The 21,242-nt window shown below is 41.3% G+C and overlaps 1 protein-coding gene across 1 annotated transcript in view; it reads right to left on the bottom strand.

The window, feature by feature from the left end:
- The window catches only part of PPEF1 (protein phosphatase with EF-hand domain 1), a 31,616-nt gene that overhangs the window by 7,731 nt on the left and 2,643 nt on the right, over positions 1–21,242 (bottom strand). The window contains exons 2-9 of the mRNA XM_009276931.2: positions 18,514–18,641; positions 17,625–17,676; positions 11,685–11,857; positions 9,562–9,676; positions 7,436–7,482; positions 3,267–3,433; positions 1,693–1,729; positions 1,100–1,249 (exon numbers count right to left, since the gene is read on the bottom strand). Of these exons, the coding sequence (XP_009275206.1) occupies positions 1,100–1,249; positions 1,693–1,729; positions 3,267–3,433; positions 7,436–7,482; positions 9,562–9,676; positions 11,685–11,857; positions 17,625–17,676; positions 18,514–18,641 (869 nt within the window). The remainder of the gene's footprint in view (positions 1–1,099; positions 1,250–1,692; positions 1,730–3,266; positions 3,434–7,435; positions 7,483–9,561; positions 9,677–11,684; positions 11,858–17,624; positions 17,677–18,513; positions 18,642–21,242) is intronic.

Below are 21,242 nucleotides of genomic sequence, written 5' to 3'. Positions count from 1 at the left end.
AGACTCAGATGACCAGAAGTATTCATTGCCCTTTTTCACATCTTTAAGAAACAGAGATACACCTGACTGTCCTGTAAAGCATTTATTTCTGTATTAGAAAACATGAGGATGAGAGAAATAGCTCTAGATTCCACAGACACTAATGACAAGATACGCAAGGTTGCTTAAAACATGTATCCTGTGCCATGTGGGATGCTCTACCATGTCTGTGAATTAGCATGAGGTGGGCAGATATGAATCAGACCTAAAGGAGACTGGTGGAGGAGACCTGCGAAGAAGACTTTCTCCAGAGGCAGCCAGAGTCCAGAGGGGACATCCCTCGGCTACAGGGTGCTTCCACGAACGGCACTGGAGACCTATGACTGAGCAATGATAAGACCTGGATCTCCACCAGATCTCCTGGATCTCCGTTGATTGTAAGGAACCTAAGCACCCCACTCACAAGCAGACATCTCGATTTAGTTGTCCAAATTGAGACCAAATCCCACACCATTTTCCACTGATTTGAAAGAGCTGTGTTTGCTCACCGTTTCAGAAAAAAAATGGATGTTTCTGTTTTCTAAATCCCTGAAAAGCAGTAGTTTGTTTTCTCAAGGCCAGGTCCTGAACTTTGATCCTGCTGGAAAGGCTTTCCCACACGTGCAAAGCTCAGTTGCTGCCAAGGGAGCGCTTCACAGGTGGAGAACTTCCCACACACAACAGATGGCAGAAGCACAGCCCCAGGACAAAAGGCATTGCTAAAAAGATGTGTCTAGATTGACTTCTAAAGTGTTTAGAAATGCCTGAGAATTAAGTACTTTTCATACTTTCCGGCTAATGCATCGTCACGGCAGGAAGGAGGTATCCAAAGTGTTTTTAGCTATTTTGAAAGTCAAAAGACCCATGTTATTTTACAGCAGCCAAACAACTGGCTCCCAACACCTACTGAAACCTTCCTTCCTAAACACTGATTTTGAAGAAAAACAAGACTCTTTTTTTCCTTACGTGCCTTAAACAGCAGCCATTCCCTTTCCTAATGCAAACAACTTGATCTTAGCATTTGTACTGCTAAATTTTTTAAAGAAAACAAAATTACCCCCACATGAATATGATCTCTTACCTTATTTCTCTCAAGCGCATTCAGGAAATCCAAATCTGTGGTGTCTGAAATCCCTCCGTGTAGGATAAGAACTTTGCTATCAATTATAGTGGCGAGGGGAAGCCAGCTAAAGACGTCTCTCAGAAGACACAAAATCTGTTTCCCATGGTCCTGTAAAACATACTCTTATATTAGATCCTATTTCTGGCAGATTCTGTTGCTTCCAAGTTCAAGATTTTCCTGAAGTGTCTGCCACAGTCTGTATGAACAGTTCCGTCCAGGTGACACCCTGAACTGCAACACTGACAAACATGTTCTGACCTTTACTTTAGGGCCATTTGATTGTCGCTATAGCATTTCATTTTTCTTTCACGTGCACCTCTTTTTGTGTTCTTGAGTCGCCTTATGGATGTTATTTATTTCGTCCCATAGATCTCTGAGCATAAAAGGCTAAGACTTAAAATTGTTTTGTCAGTTATTCCACTTTCAACTACATTACTAAAGTCATTCTGTACTAGACCTAAATAAATTGGTTGGACGCTTCCTTGTTTACACAGGTTTCATTTTACATGTGCAAGACTTCAAAGAAAATATAGGAGGAGGAGGAATCTTACCTTGTACTTCTTTGAAACTTCTTTTGTGAAGCCATATCTGAAAATAGGACAACATCATGAACTGGTTTTCAGTATGCCCCTTCTGCATGATTTTCTATAGTGTTTGCCAGGAGTTTTCCATCCCTCCTTTTCTCCTGCCATTCTGTCTCACCTCTGTTTAAATGTGCTTTCTTCTGCTCTGTCTCGAGAATTGAGTTAAACTGATTTCTTGTACATACAAGAGCTCAGGAACAGAATCCAGACCAATAATTATTGCGGCCTTTTTCCCATCTAAATGAAATAGCTTAGCAGTTTTACCTTTTAGATACCAGAAAGAAATTTCAAAGGAACCTAACTGATGATGGGCAAAAATTCCTACAAAAACCTCCACAGAGTTTTTGTTCTAAATCACTCAACTTTTTATTAGACAGTGTCATCTATCATGTCTTTTCCCCCACAAGGGACAAGGATTTTGATACCTCTTTCTTTTAACACCAAGATATCCTTGGTGCAAGGGGCATTTTCACAACACCCTAACACTCAGCTTTCAAATTTACCAATGTGCAGCACTGCTAATCAAAAGGCCCGGCAAAGGGCCATACACAGGAATGCATCTTTGCACTCCGTACCATCACAGCCTTAGTTAATATTTTCCACTATTTTGGGTGGGAATTTTCCTACCTTGTAGATAAAGTAACTGATCTTGTTTTATGGTTTTTTTTTTTAATTTAAGCACTGAAAAAGGAAGTATCATGTGAAACTGATTCTCTTATGTGGATCATTAATAGGATTTGAACCTGGGCCTCTAACCCAGGTTTATGCCTGGGCTAAAGAGCAGTATATTCTGTGTGCACACATCAAATGATAGAAGGTGTACAACAGGTTACCCACCAGTCAGTCACCGAAAGACTTACTGGGGCGGATGAGAATTGTAGGGACCAGGACTGAGGAGTTGTTCTCACGTCTGTGAGATGATTTTGTCTACAAGTCACACTTTCACTACAGCCAGAGACACTAGCTGTGCTCACTCCCTTGGCAGTGCTGTGTGGCTGAGTACAAATATCTGCATTAGAAAAGAGGGTCTCAGCTGTTCCTGCAACGGGGTAGACTACCACCTCTCAACTAATGGACCTCCGCAGTGTAGAAGCTAGGATATTTACCAACCCTTGTGTTTGCGAAGTGACATCTTAGTCTAAAGTTAAGTGAAATATCAGCTCCTGGTTTACTGGTTTCATTGTAATGCATACTATTATGTCTTTTGCTATGCTGTGGAAAAAGCCAATGCTTTAACTAAAATATAATCCATCTGTCCCCTTTCCCCAAATTTCGTACTCTGGAAGCTGCACTAAGCCCATTGACTTCAAGGGCTTGTGATTAGGTCAGAGACGAGACATGACTCCCGTTCAAGTGCCTGTGTGTAATGAGGATGTTCTTTGCCTCCCTCACACATCTTGAAGATGCAGAGCTACACGTGAATACATAATAAAACATTATTTCTGTTTTAGAGTGCCACAGTGGCTAAAGCAGCATTCAAAAGCTCCAACATTCCTAGTGAAAGGCCAGATATTCCCTCCCCCCGGCCCCCTAAAATCTACCTCAGGTTCATCATGTAGTCTTCATGGTTTCCTCTATTCAGGTGTAAATCATTGGGGTAGATAAGAAGAAATGCAAACAGGATTATAAGTATTTCCATAGAATTTTTCCCTCTGTCAACAAAATCACCGTTGAAGACATAACAGTTTTGTTCTGAAGGCAGACCATTCTGCAGAAGGAAACAAAAACAAGGACATTTAAAGACGCTTCTATGCTACTGTAATAAAGGAAATAGCATTTCAAATGAGATCACATTGCTAGAATATCTCCAAAAAACCTGCACAATACAGAGATCTAAAATGCAGCATTTCTTTATTTCTACTGCTTAGAACAAAAATCTCCATATCAGACATCATGATGGCATTATGGTATGAGCCATCAGAGAAGAGATGACCTCTCTGACTGTTCTTATGATGCCATCTCTAATCCTTTCCTCTACCTATTAAATCATGTTGAAAGGGACTGATAGGAACAATATTCTTCTAATAAAATATACTTTTCTGTTAATGCAGCTGCTGCCAGGAAGTTATGCACTTGCAAATAGAAAGGAGTTACTCATTTTGAATGGAAGACGAGAAATCCATGAAAAATGATCTTCTGACAAGTCTGAAGGTTCTTATGTTTCCTTACACAGTAAGAAAATGGATTTCATATATTTACATTGTTTGCAGTGCATGCTTCTAAAACTGCTGAGAAAGACTGTAATCCAGAGGACATCAAATCTTAATACAGAACTCTGAAGAACCTTGATTCCAGTCGCTTTAATCCTGAAAGCACTGCTTGAATTTTACTCACATTGCACTTTGACCCCGCCCAGGGCAAAGATATACTTTAACGCTCACAAACCTGAGAGGCTGTACATACAGGTATTTCTTACCTTATTTTTTTTGAAGATACAGAGCAATGCTTTATTATGAATGGTGACTTATCAAAAGCTAGTATTGTGAATTGATGGTGTGTTTCATTAGATTAGTTATCAACATGTCAATGAGTGCCACCAGCTTGCAGAAAATATAACAGCAATTATGTGTAGCTTCATCATTTCCAGTGTGTATCAGAAATATCATTTCAATTTTGACTTGCCAGAAAAAGGAAACCTCTATTTTCACAATTGGCATGCACAGGAATTATCAATAGAACATCTATAAAATCACATTACAACTGTGGAAGCCACTCTTAGCTGGTTTGGCAGCATTGCAAGACATCCCACTTCCTGAATACAGCTACTGCGTCAGAGTCCAGCACTTCCTATGTTCCTATGGCATTCCCTGGTGTAGTGCCTTAGCAGGTTTATTGCAGGATGCATGATTTGGCCAGAGACTCAATTAAACATTTAATTTCAATCCATTAGGAAATCTCATTTTTGTCCCAATCAGCGTCCCATGCTGTTATGTCGGGATGCAGTAGTGAATCCTGGTCTCTCGATTCCCACAGCAGCACAATCCTGACTGCTGTAAATACAGCTTGCTTGGGTTTTGCCACAGCCTCTCCCTAGCTCCCTCCGAGTTAACTTAGAAGAGGCGTGTGGTTGCTCTGTGCTCACAAGAGTGGCAATTTATGAGACTTTGCTAATGCAGTGGATTGTAGTGGTTTTAGAAAAGAAAGGACCGTTTTCAGGAGTGGAACAGACAGGAGACACTCAGCAGCAGCTCCTGGAAAGATGAATTCATAAAAGCTTTGCCTTAAAACCAATAGGCATGTGAATCACCAGCAGATTGTCAGTATACACACAGCCACTCTGTAACTGCAGTCCTCATGGAAAAACAGATCTACTGAAGCACTCTCCAGATTCTATCATTCTTCTTTTGGAAAAGCTTACCCGTAACTCTTAGTTTTAAATGAGAGTTTGTTTTGGACTTCCAACTTCAATGTGACATTTTAGTTTTGTTCCACACTCATGCAAAGTTTTTATTTCCTTTTCTGTGGTTTCGACCAACAATAAGAGCAAAACTAAATTAAAGGCTGTTGCAGCCTCTGACATGTCAAAGAGGCGAACAAGGCCCTCTAATGATTAGCAACTTGCTGCTGGGCATCATTACTGTATCTGCTGGGTTAGTGATTAATTAACTTCCGTTTGTCGTTTGCATTTTCTACAGCTCCAGGCTATTTCTATCCATAGCATCCATTTAGCAATCTAACTTAGCAATACATAATTTAAAATTCAAGGGTTTCAAGGAATTTCAGGAAATGTTGTAATTTAATGGAGATTAATGCAGGGACCGAATGAACCTTACAAACTGGCTACTGAGAAAGAAGTAATTATCTTAGCCTCACCCAAACCTGGTTTAAGAATTATACACACTAGCACAACCAGCATTGTATCGATAAGCTGTAGATTGCTAGCTTCTGTGTGTTTGCTGTTGGCAGTTTGTAAAAGTGTGATAAAAGTTCCCTGGACAGAGCCCCACGCTCAAGGCACCTGGTCTGCATGCAGGCCTCCAAAATGCTTCAGCACCAATTTCAGCTCTGCACGGCTCTACGCAGACCTGAGATCACTACACTCTTTGTGGCACTGTTTAGGATTGCACCCTCTTGTTTAAGGTTACGGGTGGTTCATACCAACTTGGAGGAAGAAATCCCTTCCAACTGAAACAGAGTTAGGGAAGCAGAAAAAAAATGAATCCCAGAGGCTGACTGGGTTTGCTGCTCGGCTGAGCAAACTGCTCAGAGGGGACAGAAAATACTGTGTCATTTAATTTGCTTCTAAATAACTAAGCAGCTCTATCATGTGCTCTCTATTTTCTCAACCACTTTGAACTGACAAAACATTTGTCCATTTTATTCGGTTTGGTGGAAGGACTCCCCTAGAAGCTTGAAAGAGAACGACTGTGGGTAAACTCTAGTGCCTGAAGTCAGTGGGAGTTTTGGCTCTGATTTTACTGAAGTCAGGATTTAGTCCTTGCTTTGAGTTTTTTTTCTCTTCATAACTTTCATTAGAGGGGGGAAAAAGAATCATCTTCTATTTACTCCAAAAGAGTAAAATACAGGCTGATTGCAGCTGTAAATATAACTATACCTGAGCATTTATCTTCAAAATAGTTCTTTTTCCCATTCCAGGTCCTGCGTATGAAACCGATCTGTATCATACTCTTATTCCAGTTTCAAAAAGGAAGATTGTCTAATTAAAATAACAGCTAAAAGACTGCAAGCCAAGGACCAGCTAAATGTAATTGATTGATTAATAAGAAAAGCAGAACTCTGTAAAAAGGTCTGATTATACTTCAACAGGCTTCAGGTATGCACTTGGGCAAAACAACCAAGTCTCCATTCAACAAGTGTCAGATAAAGTGTGACAAACTTGGAAGCAGGGGGGAATTACATCATTTAAACACCTGGTTTAGCTCACTTCATTCTCCATTCAGTGCAGATGAATGCATAAGGATCAGACACAAACCCTTTCCCCCGGAAAGCTCAAATCAAAGAGAGTATCTGCTAAATGAAAGGTGGTGATTCATGCTAAAGATAAATGTGAAACTAAATATAGGAAATTTCCCACATCTTCAGTTAAATATACAATTGTGGAAAAGATAGCCTGGAGCTTAATTTTTTTCACATCAGTAAAACAGAGCTATGCTTTTTTAACATTAAAAAGTGAGCAGATGTTCAAGGATATGTAAAGGGTGCCCAAGGTATTTCTATTTTGTGCAGACTACGTGATTGCTTCCAAGACTTCAAAAGCTTTTAAACAGATAGCACTCTTTTTTGTTTCCTGTAAAGAAATAATAATAAAAAACACTTTACAGGTATCAATGGAAGGCCTAAATGAAAGCTTCTGCATTTTTTCTGGAGGGCCAAAATTATCCATGGTGTAGTGTTACATCAGGAACTAATTTAGCTCCTGAGTTTAGAGGACTTTAGTCAAAATGGAATATAAAACAGTGGCAGGACTTTGGAGACATTGCAAGGAACCCTCTTAAGTTTTGGTTCATGATCCAGTTCAACATTTAGGAAGAGAAAGACCTCCTGGATCTCCTCCTTCACAGTGAGCAGGAGGATATGGAGAAGAAAAAGCTACAACAAAGACACCATTCAAATTGTTCCAGGATTTGTGTGTCTGGTACATGCACACCGCATGTACAGTTCTAACAGTGATAAATCTATCAGACATAAATACGTGTTCTTAACAACAAGTCATGAAGAGAAAACGCTACATCACAGACTGCCTACTTACCTTATAGAATATCAGCAAAAGATCATCCAGGTTTCCATGCAAATCTCCTACAGGAAACAAAACCAAGATTTTCTTTTTTTTATTATTATTTTCTCATGGAGGAGGAAAAACTGGAATTATAAAACTGGAATTAGTTAGTCCTAACAAGTTTTTCCTTCTGTTTTCCTTAGTAATTTGCCTTCTGTTAGGATTAGCTTCATTTTAAGGCACATGCTGAAGCTGCTTGTAAAATCTGGCAATTAAGTACTTAAAAGAGTATACAATTGTCTTGCATAAAGTTTTTGTCTTTCCAGCTGGATCTGAAGATCAGACCAGTCACAGAGCCAAAGGTTCACTCAGGGAAGTGGGAGTAAGAAGAACAAACATATTATGAACCTGAAAAACAGAAAGTGTCACTAAAAGACATTTAGAAATACGATAGACTTCTACATACTAACAGGTTTAAATTTACTAAGTAGCCCACTATATACAGCACAATTGAACACCTGTCTGATTCAGGGCCAGGTTTTGATTATTACAGGCAGGATTTGATGGAGAGAGTCAAGAACTGTCCATGCTTGTATGCCTCAGTGCTAAGGCCACAGGAATGACAGATTTGGCCCTTTCCGATAGGTTTATTTTGGAACGGGCGGGGGGATTTCACCCCAACACAAAGGATCACTGCAGCATAGCTCCCCTCTGCATATGACTGAATTTCATGCTCACAGAACCAACCTTCTCACGTCTGTGACTCACCACCACGAAGCCACAGAACCGTTTCAAAACCTATCTTGTGATAATATGCTTTCACCACCAATGAGTAGGAAAGAAGTGACATTTTTACCCTGTCTACATGTTTTCTGTGCCACTTTTTATTAATTATGAGCCTGTTGAAGTCATTCTAAGGAGTCCTTCAAGCTATGATAGATTTTCAGCACTTAAGTGGACGCAAACATTTCAGATGCATATTTAATCTGCATTATGAATTTGAAATTAAAATAAAATGGGGAGAGGGATACCTTATTTTAAGGAAATCAACATTTTGGACCAATTATGTCTAAAAATTGGTCTTTCGTCTTCTGCAGGGGATCTTTCTGGTTACAAAAGCTATTAGTTTCAATGGCAGGAAGGGGACCCCTTTACATGCTGCTTACACAGTGCAGATGCAATACAAACATGAGGAGGTACGTTTTGCTTAGTAAGAACATGCTGTGTAGCGAACAAGTATGAATCCATGTTTCCTTGGTTTGCAGAGAAGTTTTGCTCGTTCGCTTAACAAATTATTGGTTATATAAAACCTCATTTAAACAAACCCTTTCCTGGCAATCAAAGTAGGTGCGTAACCACATCTTAAAAAACATTATTTGTTTTGCACGTGTCATAGTACCCTTCCTTATACCACTTTGCTATTACACACAGCACACACTGCTAGCTGTCAAGAGTTAATGTCACCATTACTGTTTTGTTTTGCAGCTACTGTGTTCTGTGGCAAGTCAGGATACTGCATCCCTTTATGAAAGCATAACAAAATAGACGGGCAATGAGCTCTTAGTTCTTTACCTTGTGACACATCGCATCATTCTGTGAGACTAATTTGTTGGTTGTATAAAGACTGATCCATCTTCTTGGGTCCCTTTAGAAATGAGGGTTTATTATAATTTCAATATATTCTAGATAGTCATGTTGTCAATGAAAGGTCTTGTTTGCCACCCCTATTAAGCCCTCATTAAAATAATTACTGAGTAAATTATAGTGGTAAAGTCTTTTTCTCAGTAAGAGAAGAAAGCGGTGAGACTTGCAGCCAGTGATCAAAATTCTCGGTGGCATTTTAGAGATGGAAGTGCAGGAATATTTAAGCTACACTGCAGTGTTAGCTGAATTAATACTGACTCATTCAGAAATGTTTAATGAGAAAAGGAAAGAGGAGGTGAGGGACTTTCTTAAAATATACTTAGTGTGGCTCAGGAACCTTATTTTTTTTTGTTTGTTCCAACCTATGCATTTGTGGGGGGAAAAAAAAAGAAGAAGAAAAAAAAAGCATCGAGAACTTTCTTGTAATGGCAACATTTGGAAACGTCTGTATCATTCTCTAACCAGTTAGAATATCAACCCATAGCCCAAAGCGGTTATCTTCTCTGGCACCTTACCACAGACAGTTATCTCCTTGGAGTAGGAAGTTGAAAGATGGGTGATATTTGGCATCTCTTTGAGAACCTTCCTAGTTTCACATAGTAGTTGCAGTACATAGCGGGCATGAAGCAGCTGTGAGAAAAAAATGCAGGGAGAAAAGGGAGACTTATTAGAAGTAGCAATATGTCTGTCTGCTTTGCTAATATCAGACACGTATTGCCAAGATTATTTATACTACAGACCTCCAGACATGATTACAGGCTGTACGGTTTAGTGCTGGGAATTAGGAGTGTTCATAGCTTTGCACTTGCTTCCCGGTGAATGGATATAGAGCCCTTAATGAACTTGCTTTACATATTTTCCCATTTTGTTTCTAGTGTACTGTTTCTACTCTTCCCATCTACAGAAAGGATAAGAGACTGAGTAATACAGCACTCAGAATCATTGCATAAGGTCATCTGTTCAAAGTAACTAGGGGGGGAAAAAAAAAAAAAGATGTCGTTCTAGCTGTGAGTTAAACAAAACAAAACAAAACAAAACCACAAACCAACCAAAAAACCCCCGAAGGCCATAAATGATATTTCAGCAAATTGCAAAAATAATGAGAGGGAAACTCCAGCAAGGGTTGCCTCGTTAAGAGTTATCTTCCTGTTCACTGTGAAGATGTTATGAGAATGCAATATTGAAGCTTCTGGTCTCTGCTAATGTGTTTTATGATAATTTTGTCAGTCAGTGATTTTTAAGGCTTTTAATTCAAACACAACTCTGAGGAAGTTTGGTAGAGGAGATAGATGAGCTACAGACTGACTTTTCAAGATTCATGTTTTTAAAGCCAACAAAAAAGGCCAATTACATATAATCACTTCCTTAATGAAATGCCAACCACAGTGAGAGAAGAGAGAGCTGACAGTAAGGTGAAGTCTGGGTGGGCTCATTTATCATGTGCTTTACATTTTACTACTTTTAAGATCAGCCTCCACAGAAAATTACAGTGAGCTACAGACTGACTTTTCAAGATTCATGTTTTTAAAGCCAACAAAAAAGGCCAATTACATATAATCACTTCCTTAATGAAATGCCAACCACAGTGAGAGAAGAGAGAGCTGACAGTAAGGTGAAGTCTGGGTGGGCTCATTTATCATGTGCTTTACATTTTACTACTTTTAAGATCAGCCTCCACAGAAAATTACAGACACACTCCCCCCCCCCCCCCCCCCCCATTATTTAGGGAATATAAAAGCAAAATAGACCCTTATTTTTTATCCCCCCCCCCCCCCCCATTATTTAGTGAATTGAAAAGCAAGATAGACCCTTATCCTTTATATACAGTATATTGCTAAACACAAGTGACCACAAGTTCAAACAAAGCTGTGCCATATAATGCCTCCCTGCCCCACCCTCATCTTGTAAGAGGGCAGCAAAGGGGCTTGCTCAGGAACACAGAGAATCAGCAACAGCCTTTTCAGTGCCTTGGCAGCCACAGACAGCAAGCTCCTGAGATTTGTGCTATCACCCTGTTCTGCTACATTAGCTATGCTTCATATTCACTCTTCCATTATGGTGGTGTCTTGCACACTGGAACGAGGTGATTAACCCTTGTACCTCAATTCCTCTAAAAAGAATGGGGTGGGGGAAAAAAAAGAAGAGGACCACACAAGGAGCACTTTTAACCCAGAAAAAGATGATAACCAGTTTCTAAGTTAGCTTAGGACACCTTCCCCAGTCCTGCACCCTCACTGATAACCCTGGCCTTGCAGCCACTAAGGCTTCCCATTTCATGATCACTGTAATCTCAGTGCTAGAAGAGGAGGTCCCCACTAATCCCTGCCCCCTCCCCAGTGCTGTCTCTGGTGGTCACGCAGCCAAGCAGTGGATCAAATCTGGGAACTAGTCTGGCTGAGAACTGACTGCTTTTGATTTTGTTGTGTTAGCTTCCAGCCAGATCAGTTTCCCAAGACAGCTCACCATGTACCTGTATGATCACATGGGGCTAGCAGGAAAGGGTAATGGGATGGGAAGGAAGGGAGAAATATCTCCTTGGGCACCAGTTTAGCCTTACATTGGATTCAACTGATTGTGGAGCTACAACTCGACAGAGATGTAAAATAAGTAAAAAGAAATCAAGCTAGTTGCAACTTACCTGTTCATTCCTGAAAGCATGAAGAAGAGCATTGGCATCTTCAATAGTAAGGGGGAATGAGAGTCGTGGTCCATAATAGGAGTCTGGAACATCAATCTTCCTTTCAAATTCTGTTAAACATAAGCCTTCATCTACCACCTGAGAAACACTAGGGCTGGTGAAAATGTGAGAAACTGGAACAAGAGGGAAGAAAAACAACAATGTAGAAGCTCCACCAGTCCCCGATAGGGCCGTAACAGCATGACCAGAATCGGCTGAATGTAACTGATGCTTTACTTGCTGCAGTATTACAGTGGCTAACTCCTGCCTTGTATAGTGGCAGAGATCCAGGTCTCCTCAGATTGTTTCACAATACTAAAACCAACCAACCAACCCACCCCAAAAAACAAGCAAAAACCCAACTAAATGAAAAAACAGGCGAAACCTCTGTCCCAACAGCCAGTAGCTGTGGTCAGGATGCAAAATATTTAGCACTGAAGTTGTGGAGCAATCTGTTCTCACAGGTAATGAGAAACACAACCTGTTACAGACTTTCTTCTCCTTCCCCAACAAAGCAAGGAGATTCAAAAGTCATGGCTGATCATTGAATGACCATCATTGTTTAAGGTTCAATATTACACTTTTAATACAGGTTTTAAAGATTCACTTTTATTGCTTTTATTTTCTATGTAAAATTTTTAGGCTAAATGCCAGCAGGTCAGTGATTATTTAAAAAGTCATCAACAAAATCCTATTTATTCACAGTGGATTGCAAAGCACTCCTTTCTGATACAACTAGGACACAATGCCAGCTTGTGGTTGGCTGCCATAAAACCACTGGATGAAATAAAGTAAACAAAAACACAGCGGTAAAAGTAGAGCATAGCTTCTAATTTTCCTGGAACATGGAGAAAGCAGGAACATTGCTAATTGCTTCAATCCAATATTTTCTTGAATATACCCTTGAAATGTAACTGAGTGAACAGTAGATTTCACTGTTTTCTTCTTGCAGATTGTCTTTATCATATATTATACTAAAAGAGAGAACCAGACCCTAGAGGACAGTGTTCTGGCAGCTGCTGTTGCAGAGTTGCTCTTGTGAGATGATTGTTGTAAACACTTTTTGCTGGGCTACAGGTAAGTTTTCTGTAACCTTGATTAGATGCAACTGGAAACAAAAATCTATTATTTATTGCCAGAGGAATACCCATGGCTGTGACTCAAAACTCATAGCAGCCAAAACCAGCATGTGGCCTCATAAATTATGAGATTCATAAAGGCCAGCTTGTCTTGTAACTGGATAAAATCCATATTAAATAAATAGATAAAAATACACTTTTTGTCAGCTCTGGATTATAAACCCCCCTTTTTTTATCAGCTCTTCTGCTGTGAGCTGATTAGCACATTCAGTATACAGTCATGTAAATGGATCAGTGCATCAAGTAACAGCAAGGTGCTCAGGGTTCACCGTTTCCACCAAGCACAGTCTGATTTGTAGTCTTCCACCACAGTTACAGCTTTGTCTGGCCAGATGCCAGAATGTCACCCATGGACTGAAACTGCTGGTTCCCACATACTAATCAGCCAAGCATATCTGCATCAAGTCTCTTCCCAGCTCTAGCAGCAGGTCTCTGGACAGCACCTCCCTCTGTGCCCTACCTCTCAGAAGCAGGTGGGTGTAGACCACAGAGCCAGTTCCTCAGATGACCTGAATTCCTCATTGCTTGCCTGTTCTGGCCAGAGGCTCTCCTAATCTGACATGACTCCTTCGGAGTCAGCGGTCTTCTCAGCATTTCAAGCCAGGCAGACAGCTGCCCATGCCTGCTCCTACTCCAGCCCTCCCTTCCTGCATGCAGCAGGCTACCCTTCCCTTTACCTCTGAACATGAACCTGCCTTCCTGGCAGCCTTGCTTCCTTTTTGGCATATGCCCAGGCTGAGAAACCAAATCTCCTTCCCTGTAGGGCATATCTCTGCAAAGTACACCCCATTTTCCACTTCTGGATGAGTCCTCAAAAGCCAGTCATGGTCATTAGCCTTAGAATGCGCTTACATCTCCTCAGGCAGTCTTTTAGCTGTCAAAGGAGTCAGTAATGGATGCCCTAATGCAGCCTGGGGATCAGCATGCTGGCCGACAAGTACCCCGGCTCACCACAAGCCCCAGGGAGGACTAATTCTGAAAGATTCAGCACCATTCTCATTTTAGTCATCTTCTAGTCAAAGCTGTCAAGGCTCTTTCAGTTCATATTGAAAGACAGGGACACAAACTCTCAATGTGCCTAGTTCAGGCACGCATCTTAAGACAGAATGAAATACCCTCTGCCAGTATCTGCATCTCTCCACCAACTACAGAGAGCACAGGGAATGACCTGCTTTGTACTCTGACACCAGAGGTCTAGCCCAAGCTCAGTGAGTCGAGTCTTCGCTATTAGCAGACCCCATACAACTACCCTACAGGACAACAGCCATATTCCACGTTAAACACGAAAGCCCAGAGCTACATGGAGTCAGTTTGGCCACAGAAAGCCCAGGGACCTGGTTCTCCTGACAAGACCACCTCGCCACGGGAGTTCTTCAAGGCAAGTCAAAGACACCACTGCCAAGGATATACTCACTATCAGGGTAACAGGGAATCAGCTACTTCTGCAGCTCTGAAATAAGCTCTCTGTTCTGCCACCATCCGTGTGCCTTCAGACTAACTATTGGGGTACCTCAGAGCACCTCTGACTCCTGAGGAGTGCTCTTACATCTGCCAGATACTGATCCCCAGCCATCAGGTCAAAGCCAGATGGACCTTGAGCCCACTAAGAGGATGAAGATTTCTGTAACACTCCAAACATATATTCCTTCACTCCGTTCCTGGCACTGTAAGCTGCAAGCAGCTGTGACTTATTCCTCACTGAAAGAATCGCTCTATGCAAAAAGCCTTGGAAGGGCGTTAATGCTGTAAGGGAGGCATCATGGGCAGTGAAACTGTGGAAAACAGCACTCTTTTTTGTTCCCTTTTGAAGGAAGGCTCCAGGAGGCGTAGCTCCTGCCCTCGTGACCTTGAGAGGCACAGCCAGGGGTGCCTTGGACTCCCAGTCCCACCACTTTGCCCAGGACATGTTTGCAACCTTCTCACCCTCAATTCGCCCACAAAAGAGTGAGTAAATGGGTCACCTTTTGCTGGAAAAGCAGTTTCCAGCTTTCTCTGACCAGAGATCTTTCAATTGAAAGGCTGAATAGGTATGCAGATTTTTTGGGGGATGGAGGGAGAAAAGTGTAAGGTGGAAAAGTTTTTAATTCTTACTTCCCACAAACCCTTGGAAAATAGCCTTTAATCAGAAGCAAAACAAGAACAAGACACACGGCTATACAATATCACAATCACAAACTGCACTGACATCTTAAGCAGGATGAGAGGATGAAAAAAGCTTCAGGGTACAACAGATAAACAATCACATCAAAAGCACTACTGTGTTAATGAGATGGTGGCTGCTTTCTTTCTTTGAAAAATATATTCTGAAAAAGCAGATTAAAAAGAGGAAAGTGACAAGATGAATAGTGGAGACTGAGTGGTTTATAATGTAAGGAAAAACACAGATCACAAAATCTTCAGGTAGCTTCCTCATCACATACTGAGAACAGGCAACCTATTCTCTGGTAAGAATATTATATACTGTCTTCTTGGAGAGGGCTTTTGAACCATATGCTATTACTCTAATTTAAGTGAGCACACACTGATGAAAAAAAAGCCAGAGAATCGTGGGTTTTAGAAAATGCTTGGGAATAGCAAAGCCAATTTGAAGCCTCTCTGCTTGTTATGTTTACACTCACCGTGGCTCACATCTTAAAACCGTGATTCTGCAGAATTGGAAGCAGTTCACTGAGAATCACTTTATTCAGCACTGAGTTTGCTTAAATCGGTGGGGCTAGCATGGGTGCTGCAAAGGTCACTTAGAGGGGCAAGCAATCGAGAGCTTGAAGTAAAGAATGCACACAGCCAGTAGTTGGACAAACATAACCACAAACCACAAATTTGATATGCAAATTCTCAAAAAAACCCCTAAGTCAGCTCCTTTGCATAGGTGACCTGGGCCATCTCTCTATTAAACATGTACCTTACAGAATCTTTCTGTTTCTTTTTGGGTTCTGGTATCTGTAACACGGGGTGTTAGAAAGGGGGAAATTACAAACCAAGACAAAAAAAAAAGCCTTTGGGGCAGTTATCAAGCCTTAACAACTTCAGTCCTAACAGATGGAAGTTTTAAGCAAGCAAGACAAAGGGGAGCTTTACCATAAACCATACACTTTATCATGTGTTTCAGCCTTAACCACGTCCACAATTCCCAGTATCTGCAAGACCAAGAAACAGGTCACCCATGCAGTGGTGACAAGGGGCAGCCCACAGTACCCTCTGTCCCTCCCCGTGCACAGGTGGTGCCTGGATCTCCACCTGCCCATGGACAGCCTATGCATGTAGCAGTGTACCCAGCCATGTCCTGAGCCCTAGCAAGTCACCTGAGGCACCTCACTCACCTTTGTTCCTTCTGTCAATAGACACAGTTAATAAAGGCGGATAAATCATATCTACAGTGAGCAGCTGTAAAATTCCCTTTTAATATTATAATGAAAATAGAAATTAACACTATTTTTCCAAATCTCAGACCTAGTGCTACTATTTTCTTTCCCACTCAGCTGGAAAAGCTGAACTGAGGTGCACTATCAGCATGTAGAAGAAGTAGATGAAGTGAGCAGTGTCTGATTTTCTTTGAGTTTGCCAATTCCTTCCCAGGAAGTTAAATGACTAAAGCAGATATTTTTTCAGAATACAGTGGTAATGGAAAAAAAAAAAAATCAAAGGAAGGACTATTGTATCATCTGCCTTGGCTTTGGAGCAAGGCTCAAACATAATTTCTTTTTCTGCAGAGCACAGAGAGCATTAGGCACTCTAAAGTATTTAAGAGAGGAAAAATTGCCATTTCTAATGGTTGTCATTAGAACACTGAACCACTTACAGTTTTGATGGTGGTTTTATCCTGCTATCAAAGTGTCTTGTGCAAATTTTAATTGGAATAACCTGTGGCTCGACCAGATGAAAGAGAAAGGACATTCTCTTGTAATTCAATAAGAAAGGGACAGCCTCCTTTTTAACTCCACTGGGATTAGATCTAGTCTCAATTTGTTCAGGGAAGTCATGTTTGTTTTCTGGACTTAGGAAGTCACTTTCAGTCTGTCCTTCTGTTGAGCTTGACCTCAAAAGTAAGTTTTGTCCAAAGATCTCAAAATACTTCAAAAATTAATGTTATTCTTTGAATAACTGAGCTTTAATTGAGATGGTTTCTAAAGATTTATCTCCAGCAGTTTAAATTTATTTCATTTTTAATCATTCACATACTGATACATGTTTTGCAGTGAAATCCAGAACAATCACATAACATGACATGTTTTGCAGTGAAATCCAGAACAAATTAAATTAAAAAGTGGTCCAGAACTGCTTCAAAAAAAAAAATAAGAGGAGCAACCTTTTTGATTACACCTGCCCTAAACCAATAGACACATTAAAAAATAAGAGGAGCAACCTTTTTGATTACACCTGCCCTAAACCAACTAGACACATTCTTTCTGGATAATCACATCTCATAGTTTAAGAAAACATGCATAGGAAGCTGTGAAAATTGGAGTCCGTAAGACTACCATGAGAACAGCTTAAGGGCAGTAACATATAAGGAAGCACTCTGAGCACCTCTCAGTATTCTCATAAGGACAACAGGTATCTGTCCTGTCTTACATCTTGACTCACTGAGTAGGTATTGAGCAGAGTCCACACTTACAGGATCAAATTCTTATTACAGTATTTGTGAAATCAAACCTCAGCCCCAGCACGTGCCATAGGCTGTAAACATCACATTGAAAATTAACTTTCCTCACATCAGGTTTTTCCAACAGAATCTCCATATTACTTTGATTTTTATCCTTACCTGAATCAGGATGAGTACAGTGATCCAGCATGAATGTAAAGAAGTTGGATAGCTGAGTACGGAAAAGAAAAGAACAAACACACACTGATCAGTTTAGGGGATCCAACAAACATTAACATTCTCTTTCCTTACTCAATTACTAGCAATTTCCCATTTAGGGGGATCTAAGACACTACTGTATGTTCCATAGCATCAGCCTACAATAATGACACAACTTGTGTCCTACTACAAAAATGACTTACTCTTTTCCTTCCTTGCTATGAATTAGCAGATTGACACTATATGAATACATACATACATACAAAGTTCCAGGGCTGTATCAATGCTGCTGACATTTTTGGGTGTAATTCATCTTGCCCATCATGCAGACTATTTGCCTAGACTTCCTTTGTAGTCAATAGAAAGAAACTGCTACAATGCACCGAACTGACTTTAGACACTGGTGCTTAGGATGAACACAAAGCCCTAGAAGTTCCTAATTCCCTGTATTGACCCTAAAGTAAGCCTAGGCTGACATGCTGAGACAGTGATATCTTTGTTGCACATATCTTGCCTCACAGACAGAGTTAAGATCACCCATAGTGGGATGACCTGCAATCCCTGGCTAACAGAGCTGTTCTGCAGGAACTTCTAACCTAGATATGGTTGTACGCACAGAATGGTGTCCTGCTGCTTACGTAGTTTTTTTTATATATATATATATATATATATATATATAGACACACACACCCCCCACTTAATTAGTTCATGTGTGAGGCAGGGAAGCAGTTTTATTATACAGGACACAGCTTTGTAGGTAGAAATAACCACATACCCATTCTGTTTATGCAACTTCAGTCCTCTGGGGATAACATAACTGCTTGTACAGGAGAAACTGAAGATTACAAACCTGTAGTTGATCTTGCTCATCAGCATATTCGATTGACTGAAAGATACTCAGAGAATAGCGGCGCCTCATCTCTAGCCGGGCCATTGTAAAGCGGTACCAATTCTGGATGAGGATAGCAGCTCTAATGACTGTCAAAACAGAAAACAACGGAGCACACATGGATGCAGTGTAATCTACAATGAAAACACACATGCTACCTTTGCAGAATTTTGCAGACAGATGACAAATTCAGTCCATTGTGCACAGTCAACATTAAGATGAAGCTCTGTAAAACTGAGACTTAAAAAGTGTTTTCTGATAATGAATACATGATGCATTTACTATTTCTGTCTTTGGGGACAGATCCCAAACTAGCTGACTTGCTCAGGCCTATACTGTTAGAAACCTTCCCCATTTCATTGTCCTGAAGACAGTACCCATGTAAAAAGTCAGTCATGTTCGGCTGATGGGCAGTATGTGGGTTTTGGGAAGGTAAGGAAAGGAAGAAGAGCAGTTTGGCCTACCAACAAAATGTATTTCTTTACCAAGCTGCGGTAAAAATCTTCAGACTGCAAGCTGTAACGTGAGCATCACATAATGACAGAGTTTGTAACAGCCTCTCTTAACAGAAAGTTTTTGCCTGCACAGCTGTATCAGCAAGCCAGCAAAATTCAAACCTTAGGGTAAAATGTTAACAAATGGTACTGAAGGGGAGAATAGATGCTTAAATAGTTGCTTAAATAGACATGCCAAAAGGCACACAGCTGTGTCTTTGGCTACCTTGGTGAACAAAGGACCACTCACCCCAAGAATTCAATGGGAGATGTCAGAAGACTATTTTGGACTATGTGCAGAATACACATCCCACTCAGCACTTTAAGAAGTTGTGTCTACTATTGTCCCAGCCTGGAAAACTGCTGGAAACTTCACTGAAGGACAGTCACCAAGACTGCAGCCTAAGGTGAAGAGCCTGCTGCCTACAGGCCCCAGTCACGCCACAAACAGATCACATTCCCTTAGCTGCTCAGATAAAAGTTTATCAAGCAGAACAACATCTGGTGGCAAAAAGAGGTCCTGGGGTGGGCGTTGCCCTGTGGGGAGAGCTCCTCACACCTATGTCAAGCAGTTAGTGCTGCGTTAACAGTGGCCACCAGCAAGAGTTGTGCAGGAGGACAGGAGCTCCAGGAGCTGATGCCCACCTGATCCCTCCCCACCATGCTGCCAATCCCCCCTGCTACTCCTGGTACCCAAAGGGCAGCAGCTCTCAGGAGCCAGGGTGTGAAATGTGGGTGGCAGTAGCACTGCCAGCAGGAAGACAAGAGGAAAAGCGGGCAGGCGTGCCCTCAGCATTACAGGTGATCACTGCAGCTCCGATAGACCTGGAGGGAGGAGTGAAAGCAGAAGGCTGGAGGGGCTGTGCTCAGCCTGAAATAACCATGAGCTTGGGAGAGGAGGAACAGATGAGCTCAGCAGTAACTTCCACTGTTTCACAGAGCTGTGACTCTCTAGTGCTTCAAGGATGCTTATCCAGAAAGATCAACTAACTTTGAGAAAAGCATTCCTTGGTCACTTGTTAACTGGGGTTTTTTTAAGATCATCTAAAGAGGAATAAACACGTTTCATATACTTAGGCCATATATAAGTATGGATTTATCATCCAGAGGAGGACACCATTTACTATACAAAATCGGAACAAAATGCAGCTACTGCCTTGAAGATCTAGCAGCTGAAATAACGGCAAATTCAAATCTAGTCATTTGCTCAAATTATGGTCAGAAGGGGACTCTGTATTAACATGCTTAGTCCTACAGAGCCCTAACAGGGGTGGTCAAGAGGCATTAAAAAGGTGCATCCACACCTCGAATACTGTGTTCAGTTTTGGGCCCCTCACTACAAGAAGGATGTTGAGGTGCTGGAGCGTGTCCAGAGGAGGGCAACGAAGCTGGTGAGGGGTCTGAAGAACAAGTCTTATGAGGAGCGGCTGAGGGAACTGGGGTTGTTTAGCCTGGAGAAAAGGAGGCTCAGGGGAGACCTTATCGTGCTCTACAACTACCTGAAAGGGGGTTGTAGCGAGGTGGGTGTCGGTCTCTTCTCCCAAGTAACAAGCGATAGGACGAGAGGAAATGGCCTCAAGTTGCGCCAGGGGAGGTTTAGATTGGACATGAGGAAAGATTTCTTTACTGAAAGAGTGATTAAACATTGGAACAGTCTGCCCAGGGAAGTGGCTGATTCACCATCCCTGGAAGTATTTAAAAGACGTGTAGATGCGGCGCTTAGGGACATGGTTTAGTGGGCATGGTGGTGTTGGGGTGACAGTTGGACTCGATGATTTTAGAGGTCTTTTCCAACCTTAATGATTCTATGATTCTATGATTACATGCATCACTGCATAACAGCGAGAAGAAGACAGAGAGCAGGAGTATTGGATCCTGCACCTGACCCAATGCAACGACATCGCCACCACCATATTCTTGCCTGGCAACAAAAAATAGAGTAAGGTAGGAGGCTGCTCTCAAGAGATGTCATGTTTACTCACTTAGTTGAACATAATTCTTTCTTGACTGGTTCCTTACCTCTTTTTCCCTACCTCTTTTTCCCTGTACTCTCAACAGGGTACCAGTAAATAAGTAGACAGGGCCAGAAATGTGAAGACTTTGCCTCCAACCCTGCAACTAACACCTCACTTCAAGGAGTTTCCTAAGGAACTCAATCCTGAATAGCTCAGCATAGGACACAGAAAAAAAGTCTTT

Source organism: Aptenodytes forsteri, unplaced genomic scaffold (assembly GCF_000699145.1).
Source record: "Aptenodytes forsteri isolate BGI_AS27 unplaced genomic scaffold, ASM69914v1 Scaffold273, whole genome shotgun sequence".
Classification (NCBI taxonomy): Eukaryota; Metazoa; Chordata; class Aves; order Sphenisciformes; family Spheniscidae; genus Aptenodytes; species Aptenodytes forsteri.
The sequence above is the reverse complement of the archived record's forward strand: the minus strand, read 5'-3'. Positions and strand labels throughout refer to the sequence as shown.